General features: G+C 40.4%; 1 protein-coding gene across 2 annotated transcripts in view; it reads right to left on the minus strand.

The window, feature by feature from the left end:
* The window catches only part of TRIO (trio Rho guanine nucleotide exchange factor), a 245,030-nt gene that overhangs the window by 112,552 nt on the left and 114,691 nt on the right, over window positions 1–17,787 (minus strand). For both annotated transcript variants that reach the window (XM_063162709.1, XM_063162720.1), the window contains exons 12-15: window positions 10,711–10,880; window positions 9,587–9,761; window positions 2,629–2,824; window positions 1,894–2,060 (exon numbers count right to left, since the gene is read on the minus strand). In XM_063162709.1, coding sequence (XP_063018779.1) covers window positions 1,894–2,060; window positions 2,629–2,824; window positions 9,587–9,761; window positions 10,711–10,880 — 708 coding nt within the window. The remainder of the gene's footprint in view (window positions 1–1,893; window positions 2,061–2,628; window positions 2,825–9,586; window positions 9,762–10,710; window positions 10,881–17,787) is intronic.

Genomic DNA, 17,787 nt, shown 5'->3' on the forward strand with positions numbered 1-17,787 from the left:
CTTTATTTTAGGATAAACTTTTCCAGTACTTTCTTAAGAATCTAAATTTTAGCTTCAGTTTCAGTCAGGGCTAGCAGTGGTTCAAAAAAGTTAGAAATTTCTTTTTAGAGAGGTATTCCTCTAAAATCCATGATGTTCATCATCTTCCCGTTTCTGCCAAAATACAGAACATTTGTTTCAAACACATGTGTTTAAACAAACACAGGTTTAAACACATGTGTTTTTTGTAACTTTAACTTGCATACAAACAAAGCTAGTGGACCATAGCACTCTCACTTTATTGTGAGAGCATGCAATATAAATAACTATTTAGTTATTTATATTAGTTGGAAATATTACCAAACAGCTATATTCTGTTCTTTTACTGAATACTACTTTAGTATCATGGAAATTAACAAATTATTTTTCTTACTAACCCATCCCACCCAAACACACTGACATACCATAAAAGGATGAGAGTGCCTCAGATGGCATTATTTCTTTTAATTTTTCCTTCCTTTGCAGATGTGCACTCTTCCCCTTCATCTTCAAGATAAAATGCAACTGAGTACAGAAACTATCCTGATCTGCAACAACTTTATCTCAACCATTACTCACATGGAAGGAGGAATTTCCAATCTGCACTTACCAAGACGAGTAAGTGCTAAGGCAGATTCAGCACAGTTCAGTAGAGTATGCAAAGCCTTGAAATAGAACATCAAGTACTTGACTGATGTCTATATTGCACTGACAGCAGTCAACTACCAAGTTTTTGCATTCCTTTAATTCAAGACCACACAGAAACTTTACATCTGCTAATGTAGAGCAACCAACCACTGCCTGAAAACACTTTGGGAACCTTCTATTCACTTCTAGTCCTAGCGGGACCCCTTTCATATTACTTTGCAATTTGAGAGTTGTCATTCAGTCTCATTATGGGCCACAGTAACACAACAGACTATAGCAAACTTCTGTGATGCTGCCAAGTCTGAGCAAGATAAAAAACTCTTACCTTTTCTATTGTCTTGTTTCTTTTTTAAACTCTCACTTACTTCAGTGGCTTTGTCCACATCTCAAATCATCCAAGGGTTATGTGTGTATCAGATGAAGACCTCAAAACTTGCTAATTTATCGCCAGGAGAAGCAAAGCTGTTTTTCTTCTTTATTATTTTATTACTATTTGTAGGTGTTTCAAACAAGAGACCCGGAAGTCAGTGTGCAGGGCCTTTGACTGAGCATTGTTGTTCATCACCATACAGATGGTAAGAGCATGGGTTTAACTTTAGCTCAAATCACTCTATACTTCAAATACTTGACTTGTATTTACAGAATATCAGAATAACTTGGGTTGGAAAAAACCTCTACAACCATCAAGTCTGTTAACCTAGCACTGCCAAGCCCACCACTAAAGCATGTCTCAGTGTCTCATCTACATATCTTTTAAATATCTTCAGGAATGGTGCCTCCAATCCTGTTCCAGTGCTTAAAATCCCCTTTAGTGGGGAAATTTTCCCTAATATCTAATCTAAATCTCCTCTGGCACAACTTGAGGACTTATTTTCTTGCCCTATCCTATTATCTGGGTAAAGAATCCAACTCCTACTATGATACACCCTCCTATCAGGTAGTTGCAGGAGTGATAAGGTCCCCCCTGAGATTCCTTTATTCCAGGCTAAACATCCCTAGCTCTCTCAGCTAATCCCATAGGACTCCTGCTCTAGATCCACACAGCAAGATCGAGCGATGATGCAAGTTAAAAAAATTCACTTAATGTTAAGAGAAGCTGAAGTTTCTCAAGTGACCAAAGGCCTCCCCTGCTCCCAACGAAAGACTTGATGCAGCAGGAGGCGTCTCCCACGCGCGTTTTTGGGAGCAGAGCTCTCCAGGAGGGCACGGCTGCCGGGGTGGCCGTACCTGTTTGACCTCAGCCTGCAGGTGCCGCAGCTGCACGCACTGCTCCAGGTGCTTGCGGTGCTGCTCGGCCGCCACGTCCAGCTCCTGCTGCTTCTCGTGCAGGAACTCCAGCAGGTCCTGCACGCGCGTGGCCATGTCCACGTCCCTGTCGCACAGCAGCTCCACACCTGCAGCGGGGTTGGTCGGACAGGAATCACTCACAAAGCTTCCGAGACAAACTGCTCCACACCTCATTTCCTAGCTCCTTCTCCAAGTTCAGCCTAATTCTTTGGAGGATTTACTTACATGAATATAGGGGTTTGCACTCTTAAGAAGTACAACATGGGGGTGTTTTTAAAGTCTGATACTTATCCCGTGCAATCATATACAGTGAAAAATATCAAATGAAGGGGCATAAGGAAAAAGGAAGACATTACTTGAAAGCTGACAATCTTTGCTTGATTGCATTGATCTGACTACCTATAAAACTAACATTCCCTTATTTACTCTAATTTTACAGACATTCTGAGTGAAATCCCTTTCTCTAAAAACTAAACACCTTCAAGTGCTACCAACTCTGATGACATTTATATGCCAGTATCTTCTTATGAACACCACTGAATGATTTGAGCATAAAGGAGTCCACATGTCCCCAGTTTACAATTAACCAGCATCCGTGTTATTTTCACACATCCCGTGGAGAGACAACTGGATGATTCTTAGAAAGCCTGGAATAGCACAAAGGAGCCATCTTACCAGATGCCTGCACTTCATTGACATACTGCAGCAGATCCTGCCCTTGGTGGATGACATCAAAGGTCAAGTTATTCATGGTCAGGGCTTTGTCTGCATGATGCTGGAGCCTCTGTTCTGCTATTGTAAGATCTTCAGTGTCAAAGTCATTCATCTGCTGAGAGAGCTCATCATTCCAAGACTCAAGGTCTGAAATAATCTGGGGGAAAAAGGAAGGAGACCATGTTCAATTATCCATTACACAACAGAAAACAGTTTGTTTCCAATGTTGCACTGATGATTGAGGTAGGGAACTCAGGATGTTCATTGTTGATTGACATCGATGATCAAATTAGACATAGTTCAGACACAGGCTATCTTAGCATGGATTTTAGACTTTGGCAAACAATCCAAAAGAACCTCTATGAGAACCGCTACAGCTCTTCAACCTGTGCATGCAACAGTATGGGTACGTGCCTCTGCCTTATTGAAGGTATTCCATCAACGCCTCACTTGTGAAACAGAGAAAGTTAACAAGTTTTTATCTCCCCTCTTACAGGAAAATGTGGATCTGAAACACCTTTTTAATTCTTCAGAATGCATCAAGTAATAATTCACACATCAACAGCCAGCTGATCTTACAATTATGCCAATCTTGAGCCCTTTTCCAAGAAAGCCAGCTCTACCTTTCTGTGGCAGGAAGCATCAGGCCACATGCACCTTTGAGCTCTGCCAGGCAACTGAGAAGCACCACAAAAGGCTGGGTACTCAGTGAATCCAGCAAAAACAAAAAGCATGCTTTATTACAACATTACTGCAACGTCAGAACTAAATATCAGAATCTGATATTCTTCAGCTACAGTTCAGTTTTCACATTTTAATTCTGGATTTTATTCTTCACTGCAGGATGTCCTAAGAAGTGTAGCTAAAAAAATTTGTGTTTCTTTAACACATGCATCACAACAGTAAATTCTCCTTGTCTGTCCACATAAGTGTATTTTCCAAATCATACTGCAAAGCCTATCTGAAATATAAAATATTCCTTTTAATTAGGGTAAAAAACTGGTTTTAAGGCTAACATGTAGTGCTTGCAATCCTCATTATCAAAGTGGGCTGAGTTCGTACAATTTGATGCATCAGTTACTTCTGAAAAGTCTAACACATTAATCCCTCAAGCCAATAATCAATTTTTTTCCAAAATTTTCAGCACAATTTTAGCATCAACTACTGCAGTTCATTGGGAAAGCAAAATTATAGGTATATGGCTTAGTTCCAGTGTTTTACAATTTCAGGAGTAGGGCAAACTTATGTGAATGGTGCTAAATGATAAGAAAAGTACCTATTTATGCAGCAAGACACAACAAAAAGAGGACCTGACTTAATGGGCATTAGCAATCAAGTATCTAAGTGCAAAAATACTTAACCAAAGTCATTTGTTGTCAGCAAAAGAAAGATGCCCCTATCCCTTTTCAAGTGGCTGTAATAGCTCCAAAGTTAGAGAGACAGTTAAATGACAAGAGAAATTCCAGTAAAATTGGCCTTCTAGGAAAAACAAAAGCAGAACTGGGGAGATTAGAAAAGTTAAATCATTTGTATAAAGTTTCTGTAGTTTGCTACAATCTCTCATGAAGGTTTTTTTCCATTCCGCTCACATGATGCCATAAAAAAATGGACACATCAAGCAATTAATATTAAAATTGTGGCATCAGTGAGTTGCTTCCTGTTTTAAAGGTGTTCTGCAAAAAATTTCCACTTGAATCACTAAGTATTTGAGTTTTACATCATGTCATGATGGGAGATACCAAACAATTAAGGTAGCTATCTGCAATCCCTAAACCTGCTCAGCTACCTCTGCTGAAGTGAAAACATGCAGAAATTCAAGTGTCAGGGGTAACACTGAAAACAGAAAAGCTGATGACCAAAGTATTCAGGAAGATAGACAGGACAAGGCTTTTAGCCATTGCTTGAAACTCCTTTTATCTTCTATGTGCTCTAAACATCACAGAGTCCCTAAGCACTGTGAGTGGCTTTCCCTCTAAACACACAAAAACAGGCTTCCCATCACACAAAATCCTTAACAAGTTCCCTTCATTTCCTTTTTACTTGGCCCATGCCCAACATGTCTCATCACCCTCTTCTACTCTTAATTTTCTTTTAATTGATCTGAAATTTTAAAGAAACTTCAGGTTTTCCTGACAGTCCAGCCAGAGAAATTGCTTACTTTCAGCTACCTCACTTTTCTGCTCCTGTGCATCTCTGCTCTGCTCTTCCCAGCTTCTCTCTGAAACTCTGTGTTCATTTATTATTAAAAGCAGTGGAGGTCACCTAATGTTTGATTCTTCATTCACTGCACTAGGAATGTTCTTAGAAAACAGATTTACCATCTTATTTTCATCCAGGTCAGTTGACAACATTCAAAAGTTACCCTGAAGAAATATCTGTAGTTGGACTCCGTCAAACAGAAATCTGAGCATTAAAAAAGGTTGCAAAAATCCACTATTAAAACACCATCTTTCTAAACACCATCACACAAAGGATTAGGATTCAACATGGCACATTTATAACACTGTTTTAAAAGGAAAGCCAGTATATCTCCATTCAGAACAGATGACAAACTTTATCTCTTTTACTGGGAATTTAGGTAAATAAATGTGTATTTTACCGGGAATAAAGTAAAAAACACAGCAAGCTCACAATATGGCACTGCTGTGGCTGTGTCAGTATTGTTATAATCATGAAAGATTGTAGCCACTAGCTCCTAAGATTGCCTTTAATTGATAGGAAAAACAACTAGTTTCAAGGGGTCAAAACTGTGTGTTGCCTTAGCCAAGAGGTTTCACTGATAATGCCTCCAAAGAACAGCCACAAACAGCCAGTAAGAATTATATCTTTTCCCATGCTATTTCATATAACCAACCCCATGCTCAGGATCATGGCACACATACTGTTTAAAGCAGTTTGACACACTCTGAACAAGAAATATCCTTTGCCCTTCAAAAGATCAGGATGCCCACAATTCAAATAAATAATGCCAGCATGTTTCCACACTGATTCAAAAGCTAAGTAGTCAATGACCATCACAGAGAGGTTTCCTAACAAGGGCAGTAATCCTCATGTTTTATCAGCAGTAATTAGGTGGTGCAAGGTGGTCTATTTCAGCCGTGGCACCCACGGCGCAAATCTGAAGGCAGAGTTAATACAGAAATAGCACTCACTAATTCCTCTCTGCCCACACTCTTCAGTGCTTCCTCTAAAGTTTTGCTTTACATACAACACCTTCAAAGCAAGCAGGATCCCATTTTGCTTGTAAAGTTTTGTCAAGGCAATCAGCATTAAACAAACAGAACAAATGACTAATAGAATTCTAAAGTAACTGAATCACAAATTCATACTGCTCTCAGGAAATGGAAAATCCAACATAAACACAGACTAACAATTTACCATAGCATGTCTTCAAGAAGTTCCTGGTGCAGATTCTGAGCTGCCTGACATCACTACATTCTATTAAATGTAAAGGAAACACTGACAGGAAACAAAGCAGGGTATAATATGGAAGGGATGCTTTCACACTGTGTGGGAAAGAAATAAAGAATCACAGGTCTCTTCTCAGAAGTCATTTATGGTACCAACTGAGTGCTCATCAAGACCCAGTAAATACTGTGCTTAGAAGAAAAAAAAAATAAGGGAAAATGGGAAGGAGAGAGGAGTTAGATTTCTGTGATACCCCAGCATTTTGCATCCTCATCTTTTCAGCAGTGTGATTTAACAGGCATCTTGTAAGTATGGTCCAAAAATAGAATTGAGATAAAGCTGTAAGCTGAAAAGAGTGTGGTATGCTCTGTGTAGAGCCCTGGCATGTAAGTTACAGACAGGCAAAAATGCGCAGACACAGATGAGAAAACACATTTCAGAATGTGTACTTGCCAGCAGTGCTACCATCCCACTGGGTTCACACACACCTTCCTCATGCTTCTAATCACACTAGCAAGGGAATCTTCACCTACATTATTTTGCTCATTCTTGCCTTTAGTTAATACAGGCATTTACAAAGGAGTCCTTCAAACAGTTCACCAACAATGGCACTAAAAATCACGCTGAAGATAGAGAAGGTCAATTTTATATGCCAAGAGCAAGGGGCAAAATAGAGGCAGCACTGCAGTTATACCCATTTCAGAAGAGCATGAGTATCTGAAAAGTTGTAGGACAAAAGAAACCAAGTATTTTACCAGCAAAGAAACAAAGTATTTTATCAGCAAATTATAAGGGAAGAGTAAGGAGAAGAAGGCAATTAACCCTACCTGCAAATATCATCACTGTCCCCAGAAGAACAGCTGCATGGCTATAACCCTGCAGTGCTAGGGGAACCCTTTGTCCCATTTTAGCCTGTGCAATTCTGCAGCAGTAAGAGAAGCTAGAAACACTACTTGCCTTTGAGAAAAGCTGTCCTCACAGGATGCTCCCCTGAATTAACTGCCCCTACAGCCAAGTCTTAATTGACTGGACCAGTCACACAAAATCCTGGAGGAAGGAGAAGGTCAAAACAAGGTCTGCAAATTCCTAGCTGACATCTGGCTCCTCCTCATTATCAAGTTACTTCAGCAAAGCTTCTGCTTTCAAACAACTGACCTGGAACTAGTCCCCCCATTTGCTTCCTGGAAATTTCCGAACAGACGTCTGCCTTCAGGGAGAGGGAAAAGAGAAGCATGTTCTGCTGAGGAAGCAGAGAGGACATGGTACAGAGACAGCAAAACAATCAACATTTTGCTGAAGCCACTCTGCAGCCAGGGCAATTTTCTTCCTTGAAGGACTCTCCATCAATCAAAAATAGGCATGATTTCTATTTCCAAGACAAACTAACTGGTGCTTTGCTTTGCATAGCCCCCCTGAGGAGGGCTACAAAGATGGTGAAGGGTTTGGAGGGGAATCTGTATGAGAAGCAGTTGAGGTCACTTGGTCTGTTCAGCCTGGAGAAGAGGAGACTGAGGGGAGACCTCATGGCAGTCTTCAACATCTTCATGAGGGGAAGTGGAACGGCAGGTCCCAACATCTTCACTCTCGTGACCAGTGATAGGACTCAAGGAAACAACATGAAGCAGAGCTAGAGAAGGTTTATGTAGGATATCAGGAAAAGGTTCTTCACCCAGAGGGTGGCTGGGCACTGGAACAGGCTCTCCAGGGAAGTGGCCACAGCAGCAGCCTGACAGAGGTCAAGAAGTGTTTGGACAACACTTCCAGGCACATAGTGTGACTCATGGGATGTCCTGTGCAGGGTCACGAGTTGGACTTGATGACCTGTGTGGGTCCCTTCCAAATCAGTATATTCTATTCTATGTTTCTATGAAGTTAGGGTTTGCAGCTTTCTGATGCAAAATCCTATGGGCATCATCAAGTAGCAGTACCAGAAGTACTCCAACCTATATAGATGTTGTCCTGAACTGAAAACTAGAACATATCTGCAAAGCTCCTGCAACCAGCCTTTTGCTGCTGTAGAATCCTGGCTTATGTAACCTACAACAGAGAGCAATCAACTTAATATGAACTTCACTCAAACCTTTATTCTAATTCTTCCATTCTAATTTCTTGGTATGCATTGCCCCACACAGCTGCCATTCCTTCACAAAAAGTGTTCTGAGAATATCTCACAGACATCAAGCACTGCTGATCACTCCTGCAAGGATTGTAAGCATATGTGAGATGGCTAGTCTCACATGATCAAAGAAGAAAAGCTACTTTCACATAGTCAAAGTAGAAAACTCTCTGCAGACCAGAGAGTTGAATTGAGAAATTGAAAAAATACCCCTTCTTAGTCTTCCTCTCCAGCAGAGTTGTTATTACTGTGCAGCACACACTCACTTCCTCTGTGGTAAGGATCAAGGAACTGTGTCTGTCTATTTCTGCACTGCCCCTACCAGTGTGCTTAGCTAAACCAGACTTCAGCCATGACATCAAATCCTGATTTTCAGAAGGGGAAGAAATACCAAAACCAAAACACTAAAAACCCAGGACGCTATCACTAAAAACCTGAGAAGCTTTCTGCTGACTGCCTCTTTTACCTTGACATTCATAACCAACTGTGGCAGCTTTTACTACACACAAGCAAAGGGACAAACTTATCATTAAACTCCTGGTTTCCAGAATTTTTGAGGTAAGTTGTTATACACTCAACAAGATCATTTAACAATGAATAACCCTGAACCTTATAAGGCACCAACTTGTTTCACTCACTGTGTACAGCACTAGTAATTTTATGAAGTCTTATGAATTTAGCTGAAGTTCGTGGGTTTTTTTTTAGGTTAGCAACTCTGCTAACCAAAGTTCCCTGTGCAGTTTCATGTCTGTTTGTGTACATGCTCCTGCACACAAACAAACTTTTCAACTGATAAGCTGTAACTCCTCTTCAAAGTTTGGACAGGCTCAAAATTTCTTGAAGTTTTGCAGGGGTGAAGAACTACAACTGCTATTGAATTATTTTTGGAGGTGGAAAAGAATTTTATTTTTAAAAAATGACAGCCCATAGAACATTCTCAGTAATTAAGATAGAATTTCAAATACCACTCGCAGCTGCCAACTGAAAACTGCTGATTTGGTAAAGGAAGAGAAGAGGGTTGTCGCTACAAAGCATCAGTTTAGAGGGTTTGTACAAAACCATCTTGCAAGTCCTACTCATATTAACTGCAGGCACACTAGTTATATCAAGGTAGTTTGATATTCAAGCTAAACTTAGCAGATGAAGTAACTGATGCTTTATGATTTTACCTAACATTTGTTTAAAGATGCACCAAGAGCCAATCAAAAAGCTCAGCTCTGCTGAGCACTGAGCTTTTCTGACACTTTCACACACAGGACAAAAGCCTCAGTTCAGGTAAGAATTAAGTCTATCAGCCATTTGATCCAGATGCCAATGCAACTACACAGTGTCAGCATAAACATTCCTAGACAAGAGGAGAAATGCGTGCACTGAAGTCTGAGAGCAAGCACTCACATCTATTGCATCTCTTTCAAATATGCGGAGCTGCAGAAACAGCTCCAGTTTGATCTTGCGTTCTTGGAAAAGCTCCTCCATCTGAGACTGGGCCTCATCCAGCTGCTGCAGGACTGTCTCTATGTGGTTGATCGAGCTGTTATGGGGGGTCTTGTTACTAGAAATGGCAGAATCCCTATTCAAAGCAGAGAGAGGGGAGGGGGAAGAAAAAAGAGCATTATTGGAAAAAAAAATCCCATACAATTCTGACACTATATATATGACCACAAGATAGAAGCCTGCTTCAGATGAAGTGGTTGCAAACCATATTGCGTGAAAGTTAAGTTGGTACATCTTTGTAAATAAAAAGTCAAACTATGTTCTAGTACTCAGCAAAACCATTAGGAAATTAATTACCTTCATTTTTTTGCCGAATTCAACACATAAAGACATTCTATTTACAGGAAGGATAAAATTTAAAACCAGAGACAATGCTGCCACTGTGGAAAGGAAGTAGCATATGATAACTATTTACTTTCCTGAATCTTCCCGGCAAGGAAAGAAAATCAAAATTAGTTCCTTAAAAAAATTACTTAATCGTTTACCTGAGTATGAAACTGCAAATTCAGATTTGTTAATCTCCTGTAGGAAAGGAGACATGTACCAGAGCAGCTGGGAATCAAATTTATTTATTCAGATCATTTTGGAATGAAATGGACCACAAACTTGGCTTTCACTACAATGAAGTTACTTGTCAGTATGCAAAACAAATTCAAGTGTTTCTTTATAAAAAGGCTGCTGCTCAGAACTCAAAATGCAGTGGAGCCCTGCATGTCAGACTACAAAAACACATAACTGCTTCTATCAAAAAGGTAGCTTATGTCAACAAAATCTCCTTCTTGTGGCAGCAGTGTTTATAAGCTGAGCTTCCTGTAAACAGAGGTTTAGAGACCTTCAGTACAGCATGAGAGATCCCTGTAGTCCAAATATTTACAAGTTTTATTTATAGGTCAAATCTTCTACTCATCATCTCTACCCTCAAAATAGAAAGAATCTCACAGAACATCCAGGAGAGATTTAAATAAAAATATGTTTTACCTTAGTTGATAAATACCAGGAGAGATTTAAATAAAAATATGTTTTACCTTAGTTGCTGGATGAGATCTTCACCTTCTTTTATGACATTGACTGTAACCTGCAGAGTGGTCTGTTGCTGTTGACCAAAACGTTTAATCAGGTCTTGGACAGCCTCCACAGACTCAGCATAGACATCATCAAGCAGTTCTTTCTGCAGCTCTTCAAGCCACGTCCACAGCTAAAGGAAAGGGAAAAAGGCAAGAAATGTAAGCCCGAGGATCAGGCAGTCAACTATTCTGAATCCATCTCCGTGGACAAGAGAAAACAGACTGAGGTGGCAGGAAGAAAGAGGATTTGTTTTTCTTCATAGAAAAATCCCATCCTCATATTAATGAAGACAAGCTTTTGTTTCAAAAAAGGTTTTCACTTCTTGGAAATACCAGGAAAGCTTTATCCGTGTTGCTAAGTCACCCTTTCTTCCCCATTTTGCTTCTACAGAACTGAGCGTATCCGACTGAGCAGCACAGAGTTCATAGTGAGAATCCCATCTGCAGCTCTGCGCGAGAGTCCCTGGGAGAGAAATGCTATGGTAACACTCTCCGAGAGAAGGGAGGAAGGAAGGAAGGAAGGAAGGGAGATGTATTGTAGCCACCATCAAATTTGCACTGCCAGGCTGACACTGCACACAGACAACATAACACTTTTCAGTGGCCTTCAAATAAAGGAAAAAGAAAGGGCATTTCAGAAAACAAAATACAGACACAAATCAGATGTGAGAAGTTATTGTTCCATCATGATGGTGTTTGCCCTCCCAGATTCAGTTTCACAGTATTACTACAAAAATCATCAAAAGCAATTCTACCAGTTAATTCTACATTCTTTCTCCCTGCTTCCCATATGTGCACATATTCCTGCTCAAAAATGCCCATGCACCACAGCTTACACAAAAATCCCTAGGTACTTGCTGGACAGGTATCACTGCTGGTCACGTGAAGAACCCTACAGTGTTCTTTTCCACAATACCATGATGGAAACTGTTGCATCCCAGGCTCTTTGTGAAAGTCACTCATCAGCAAACCATTAGCCATCTATTGTGGAACTGAAAGAAAGCAGCAGGAGCACGGCTGTGTCCTGCAACACTCCCATGAGCAGCAACATCATCAGACTGGAACAGCTGCTCTTACAGGAAGCATTCAAACCCAGTCCCTCCTGTCTATTTTACCAACCCATCCCAAATGCTGCTATTCCAAGAACAAGAGTTTGTTTTTTATCCCAAAAGAATAACCCTGATCTGATCAAAAGTATTAAGGTTTAAAGTGTTATCTTTTGACAACATTTTAATCTCTGCCTTTGAAAATTTTAGAGACATTTGAACCTAATTAAAAGGTTAACATTGTTAAAATACATAACTAAGCAATCAAAACAGGCTTAAACTCAAAAGAGAGAAACTTGAATGCTTTCTTTATTTCTTTGCTAAACATTTTCTAGAGAAATAGCCACTTCATGCTGCTGTTTGTTTATGTATGTTTTGATCATAAAGGTTTCCTAACTAATACATTAAAATAGAAAACTCAGTGAACGATTCCAGGTCTTGATTAATTAGCTCCTTTGAAACTTTATTTTAAAATCAAATGCCAGGTTTGGCACCTCATAGCTTTATATGCCTCTTGTAGGTTTTGAGTAAACCAAGCTATAGGGTAAGTTTTCACAACTAAGATGAACTAAAGAGATTTAACCAGACTCTTTTCTATGAATCTACTACCCCCTTCTCCCCAAACCAGCTCTGTGTGTTCATACACACTGTTATTCTGACTACTCATATGCTTCAAAGATAATGCTTGTCACAAACCTGAATGCAACTCCACAGTTGTAAACACCACAGCACAGCAGTCTTTCTTATTAAAAGGATCATAAATCAATAGAACTTTACAAGTGGGTCAGAAGCACTCGTCAACATTCATTCCAGCATAACCCAATGCAGCATCCAATTTTTTTTTTCCAAATGTGTACTTTGGAATGCAACTTTAACTGGGAAATGAATGAAACTTAAGAGCAAGAAGCCGAAAAATACAGCCTGAAAATTTCACTCAGTGCCCAGAGGACACGCATTTATTCCTCTCTTAGATTGTGAAGTTTATGCCTGAGACATAAACATAGGGAATTGAGTCAGAGACCTTCCAAATGAGCTGTATGTACAGTACAGCTTGCAACTGCACAGATACAGACGTTCGAGAGCAACACTGCTGTTATCTGCGATGTGCTTGGTGCTGGCTGGAAGACATTGCTGGCTTTACATGCTTACATACACTCCATCCTTACTGGGCTGCCTACAAAAGGCCAAATTTACACAGATATTTGCTACAGAGAAACTGGGATTAAATAATTTTGAGTTTCTCAGACTGTATCAAGTTTGCCCCTGGGTCCCTTACAAGTATCCGTACTGCAGCTCAAGACAGGTCTGAGAGTGACTTCAATTTTTAACAACATGCCTTCTGCAGCTGAGCTGTGTCAGACCTCTACAAGGAACACACCTCACCCCTTCATTTCTTTTTCTTCACATACACTTCAGCCACTTCTATAACTGGATGGAGATCTGGCAGAAGCAACAAAACCTACAAGTGCTGGACTGGTGAGGTACTGTGCATGTGAATAATTCCCTCAGAGCTCACCCTGGATGCCGGAGACCAAGCCAACAGAGGACATGCAGACCTTTCCCTCTGCACAGCCAGCTCAAGGCAACACCACCTGACTCGAGCAGAAGGACATGGGCACCAGCACAACCAAGTGTGACTGGCTTAGTGCCTGGTCAGCATGGCATCACTATACACGTGTATCTGGCCCCCACGGTACCAAAGGGCTCAAAAATACCCTGTGTTTGCGTAGCCCATGAGCTGAATTGTGCACTGCTTGGGAAGCAAAAACATTTTATGAAAAGTGCAGAAAGAGAAGGAGAGTAATTAGTATGCATTACTTGCCTAGCTGTGATTCATACACTGTTGAAAGTGGAACAAGTTAAGCCATTGAAGTGACTAAACAGCTCTGTGACACTTCCACAGCAGAAGTTACTCTAATACATTGCCAAATAAACGTTTTTCATTTATGCACCAAGTAAGTTTCTGACAAAAATCTTCCCCTCAAAATAATCTATGTGTTTATAAACAAAAGTTATGATAAAGCCACCACAGATGAATAAAACTGTCAGGTTACTAAAGCTGAATAGAAATTCATGCAGTGTACTGAGAGAAGCTTAATTCTTAATGGGTGGCAGTAGCCAGCTGGCTTCTCTGCAGCTTTCAAACCAGAATGAACCCGGGAAATTACATAAATTACCTTGTTTTTAGATACAAAATTAAGGTTGAAGACTGCACAAGGTTGCACAGCAAAGCAAAAAGAAAGCAAACAGTTTACAGCAGGGGGTGAAAAGAGACTAGAGCTTACCCATACATGTTCAGCAGTGCAGAATTACAGATTTTACAGGGCAATGACTTTCTGCAGTAACACGTTATTCCATAAAAGAGAGCTTGGCAACAAAAATCCAGTGGGGAAAAAACCACAAACTCATCTTTAAAAAACTATTAACTTTCTCTCAGTGTGAACTTTTGAGCAACTTCCAGTCATGTTTTTTCTATTCTTTGTAAGAGAAGTAGCATGAAGTTCCCTAAACAAACCATCAAATCCTCTGATCTCAGTAAGAACTTTATCCAGCGGCAAGACAGCTCTAACATACGGAGAGAAAAACTGCATACAAAACTCAATCCAGTCACAGAAGGAGGTTCTACTCTTTTCATCTGCTCTTTGTGTCTTATCAGAATTAAAATTAGAGAGGGAAATAAAATTCTGAATCCCTGACAGGCAAATGTTTCACTCAGCAGATTTCTTTTCTTGATCTAAATATAGCACAGACTAAGAAACATCTGCTTGAGTGAGCCTGCATCCTGTAGTACCTCTTTCCTAAGTTCTTGGGAGCATGCCATTAGTCACTGAGATGGTATTATTTCAATTGTCTGCAACATCCTGGAAGTTTCAGTGTTTCCATCATGGGCCTCTATCCATTTAAGTCCCATCTCTGCAATCTCCTGAAAGACTGCAGTTAAATAAGACCCTACTGTATTTTGCTGAATATAAACAGAGAACAATTGTTTTTGAGTAAATACTTCACCCAAGAGCACAGAGCTAGTTATTAGGGTAAAATATCCATCACACTCTTTCATGAGTTATTTTTTCATTTTTATAATACTGGTTTTTGGATATGCAGTCTGCCTTTTCAGCAGGCTCAGGCAAAGAAAGGCACATGGTTTCTGCATGTAAAAACTGCAAATTCCTCTTTCTGCCCCCATCCTCCAGCAGAGTGTTGCAGTATGTGCATTACCACAGGCACAGCTGTTGAAGGACCTATTATTTGTACAGGGCCAAATGTTGCAGTGGTGCTCCCTAACAAGTATGTCTGGGCATAGGAAGGGGCTAGTGTGTGTATGCCTGCCTGAAAGCTTTGGTTTTGAGGACATGCACAAAAAATGTGTCTTTTTATAAACAAAAACCTTAAGATGTTAAATACCACAGGGGTTTGTCTTCCAGGGCCTTTCAGTGGCATTTAAGATGTTAAATGCCTGCATTTTTTTTTCATTAGATATAATTATCGTTAAAAGCTTCAAATACCCCTATCTATCCTATGGTTATAAAGGAATTAATTTCTGATTCTGAATAAATTCATCCTTGCAGCAAAACCAAGTTTCCCACATGTTCATAAAATTACATCAACTACTACTACCCTGTTAACATTTGCCCTACTTCTTAACTGAATAAGAGAAAAATGTCTATACATAGCTTAATAGAGCATAAAGGCCTACTTCTGCCTCACTTTTGTCAAGCACTCTGTGCTATTTCAGTAACTCTGAGACTTACATTTCATCCTTTTTCCAAGCAAAGAAGCTACCAGTACTAAAAACCTCAAGAGAAGAAAAGCTGTGCTGGCAAACTGAATTCCAGTCCTACCAGCAGTAAGCCACTACACGTTCGAGTGTGCAGCCACTGAGAGTGTTTCTCATTTCTGATTTTAAAGTGTCCTCCACAACTCTCACAAGATGAGCAGCATATCAAAATACTGACCAGAATGCACTTCATATCTTTTACCAGACCTGTTACATTGATCACTGCTGCGCTATAATGACACAATAAAAGCATTAGAGATGCATGAGCCAAACAGATAAAGCCTCTTGGAGGGGGCATCCAAGAGATGCTTTGCTGCTGGAAACAGCCTGCAGAGGAGAAAGCAGCCTTTTTGGTGACATTTAACCTGTAGACCACCAGCATAGAAAGATCAAATACCCAGGAGGGGCATGCAACCAAAGGAACAGGGCTGTCATCTCAGAGTCTGCCTCAAGACAAAATAAATGCTAGGCTGCGCTATGGACACCCTCCTATACCACGCAATGCAGAGCAAAGAGTATTTCCAGCAGTGAGTTGTGAGACAAAGTCAGACTACTATCAACAAGCTTTTTTGAATCAAAGGCACATGCCTCATAGGTAGATGTGAATGAAGGGGCAGCACAGAGCCAGACCCCCCTCTGCCCTCCCTTGCACTGGCACCCTCAAAAGGATGCCACCTTCCTTCCAAAGCTTGCATAGACCACTGCTTCATTACTTTGGTAATGATGGCTTTGTATCTGAAAACGTAGCCAATTCCACTTCCCTTCTCCTTGTTTCAACCTCAGTCTATTCTGGAGCAAAATTTAGTTTGAGTAAGAATGAAAAAAGTAGACTCATGTCTTCTAGCAACACCATTAAGCACACTGTGTTTACATAAAAAGTGCTCTGAGCTATTTTATAATCAACTTGTCAGAATACACACAAAAGGCTATATGCAAAAAACCAACAGGCTCTTAAGAGATCATTCTCTTCCACATACAGTCAGCCTGATCTGCATTCCCACACTTGACTCCAGCTAGGAACATATCTGTTGCTCTATTTTGGCACCACAACAAACACCTGGCTTGGACAGGATTTCAGTCTTCCCACTCACAGATGCTGAGGGAGCCATTTTGGAGAGAGAGTGTGTGCACATGTGTACATCTGTGTATGGAAGAATTTGAACTCACACCAAAATGCTGTTCATCTCTAGTCTGTGCCACACTTCACAGCAGAGACTATTGAGACTCCTGCTCCTGTGTTCTGCACACAACCTTTTATGATAACTGCATATTTGTTACTGCTATCTTTAAGTGTTATCTTTTACCTCTGCAATTTTTTTCTCACCTCATCCCTTGCCATCTTATAAAATGCCCAAAGGCACAAAAGCCATAAGGGTTCCACTGTCTTGCAGTGGTCTGTTTCAGATGTTCAGTTGCATCTTACCCATCCTCAGGCCAGGAATCTGTCAAGACATAGTACTTCCAATGCAAAGATCCTGACAGGGATATTTATGATCCCCATTTTTAAAGCTTGTTGGTGCACAGCTTAACTTCAGTACATCACTTCCCTGAAGAGTCTGGCTTATAGATTGAAATTTCTCACTGTATGCATGGGAGCCAAAGATCAATATTCACAACCTTACAACTTTAAAACTAGTAATAACATAGCAGCATGTGACCACAATTTACAAACAGCAAGCAACTGATTTTCTTAGATCACCACTAAGCAAAATGAGTGATACCACTACATAACACTGTACTTCTGTCATTTCTGAATAGCTCCTTTTTCTCCCCAGTGAAAAATGTTGTCTGTTGAAGTTAGTCTGTGAAGAGTCTGAGAACCTATATATTGGGTTTCTGATATTTGCAAGCCACAGGGAGCTCTACCAGCTTGCAACTACCTCAGTACAAAACTTCTGGTAAGGCTAAAGACAGACAGTATTTTCCATGTGCATCACAACAGGCTGCTGCACACATAGCACAGAGCTGCTCTGTACATACGGACAGCAAAAGTCTGTTACTTTCAGGAAGAGCTTTTTGTGGCAAGCACACTGTTGAAAGCAGAAACTGTGCTGATTTACTCAGCATGAACAGAGTGGGAGTACTGGGCAGTCACTGAAGGGCTGCTGCTTCCTAGAGAAGCAAAGAAAAATTGCAGGCAAATTCTGCATCAGGTATAAAGGTTATGTAAATCCACAGGGGAGAAGTGGTAATGGAATACTCTCATCCAAATGAAAA

Source organism: Melospiza melodia, chromosome 1 (assembly GCF_035770615.1).
Source record: "Melospiza melodia melodia isolate bMelMel2 chromosome 1, bMelMel2.pri, whole genome shotgun sequence".
Taxonomy (NCBI): domain Eukaryota; kingdom Metazoa; phylum Chordata; class Aves; order Passeriformes; family Passerellidae; genus Melospiza; species Melospiza melodia.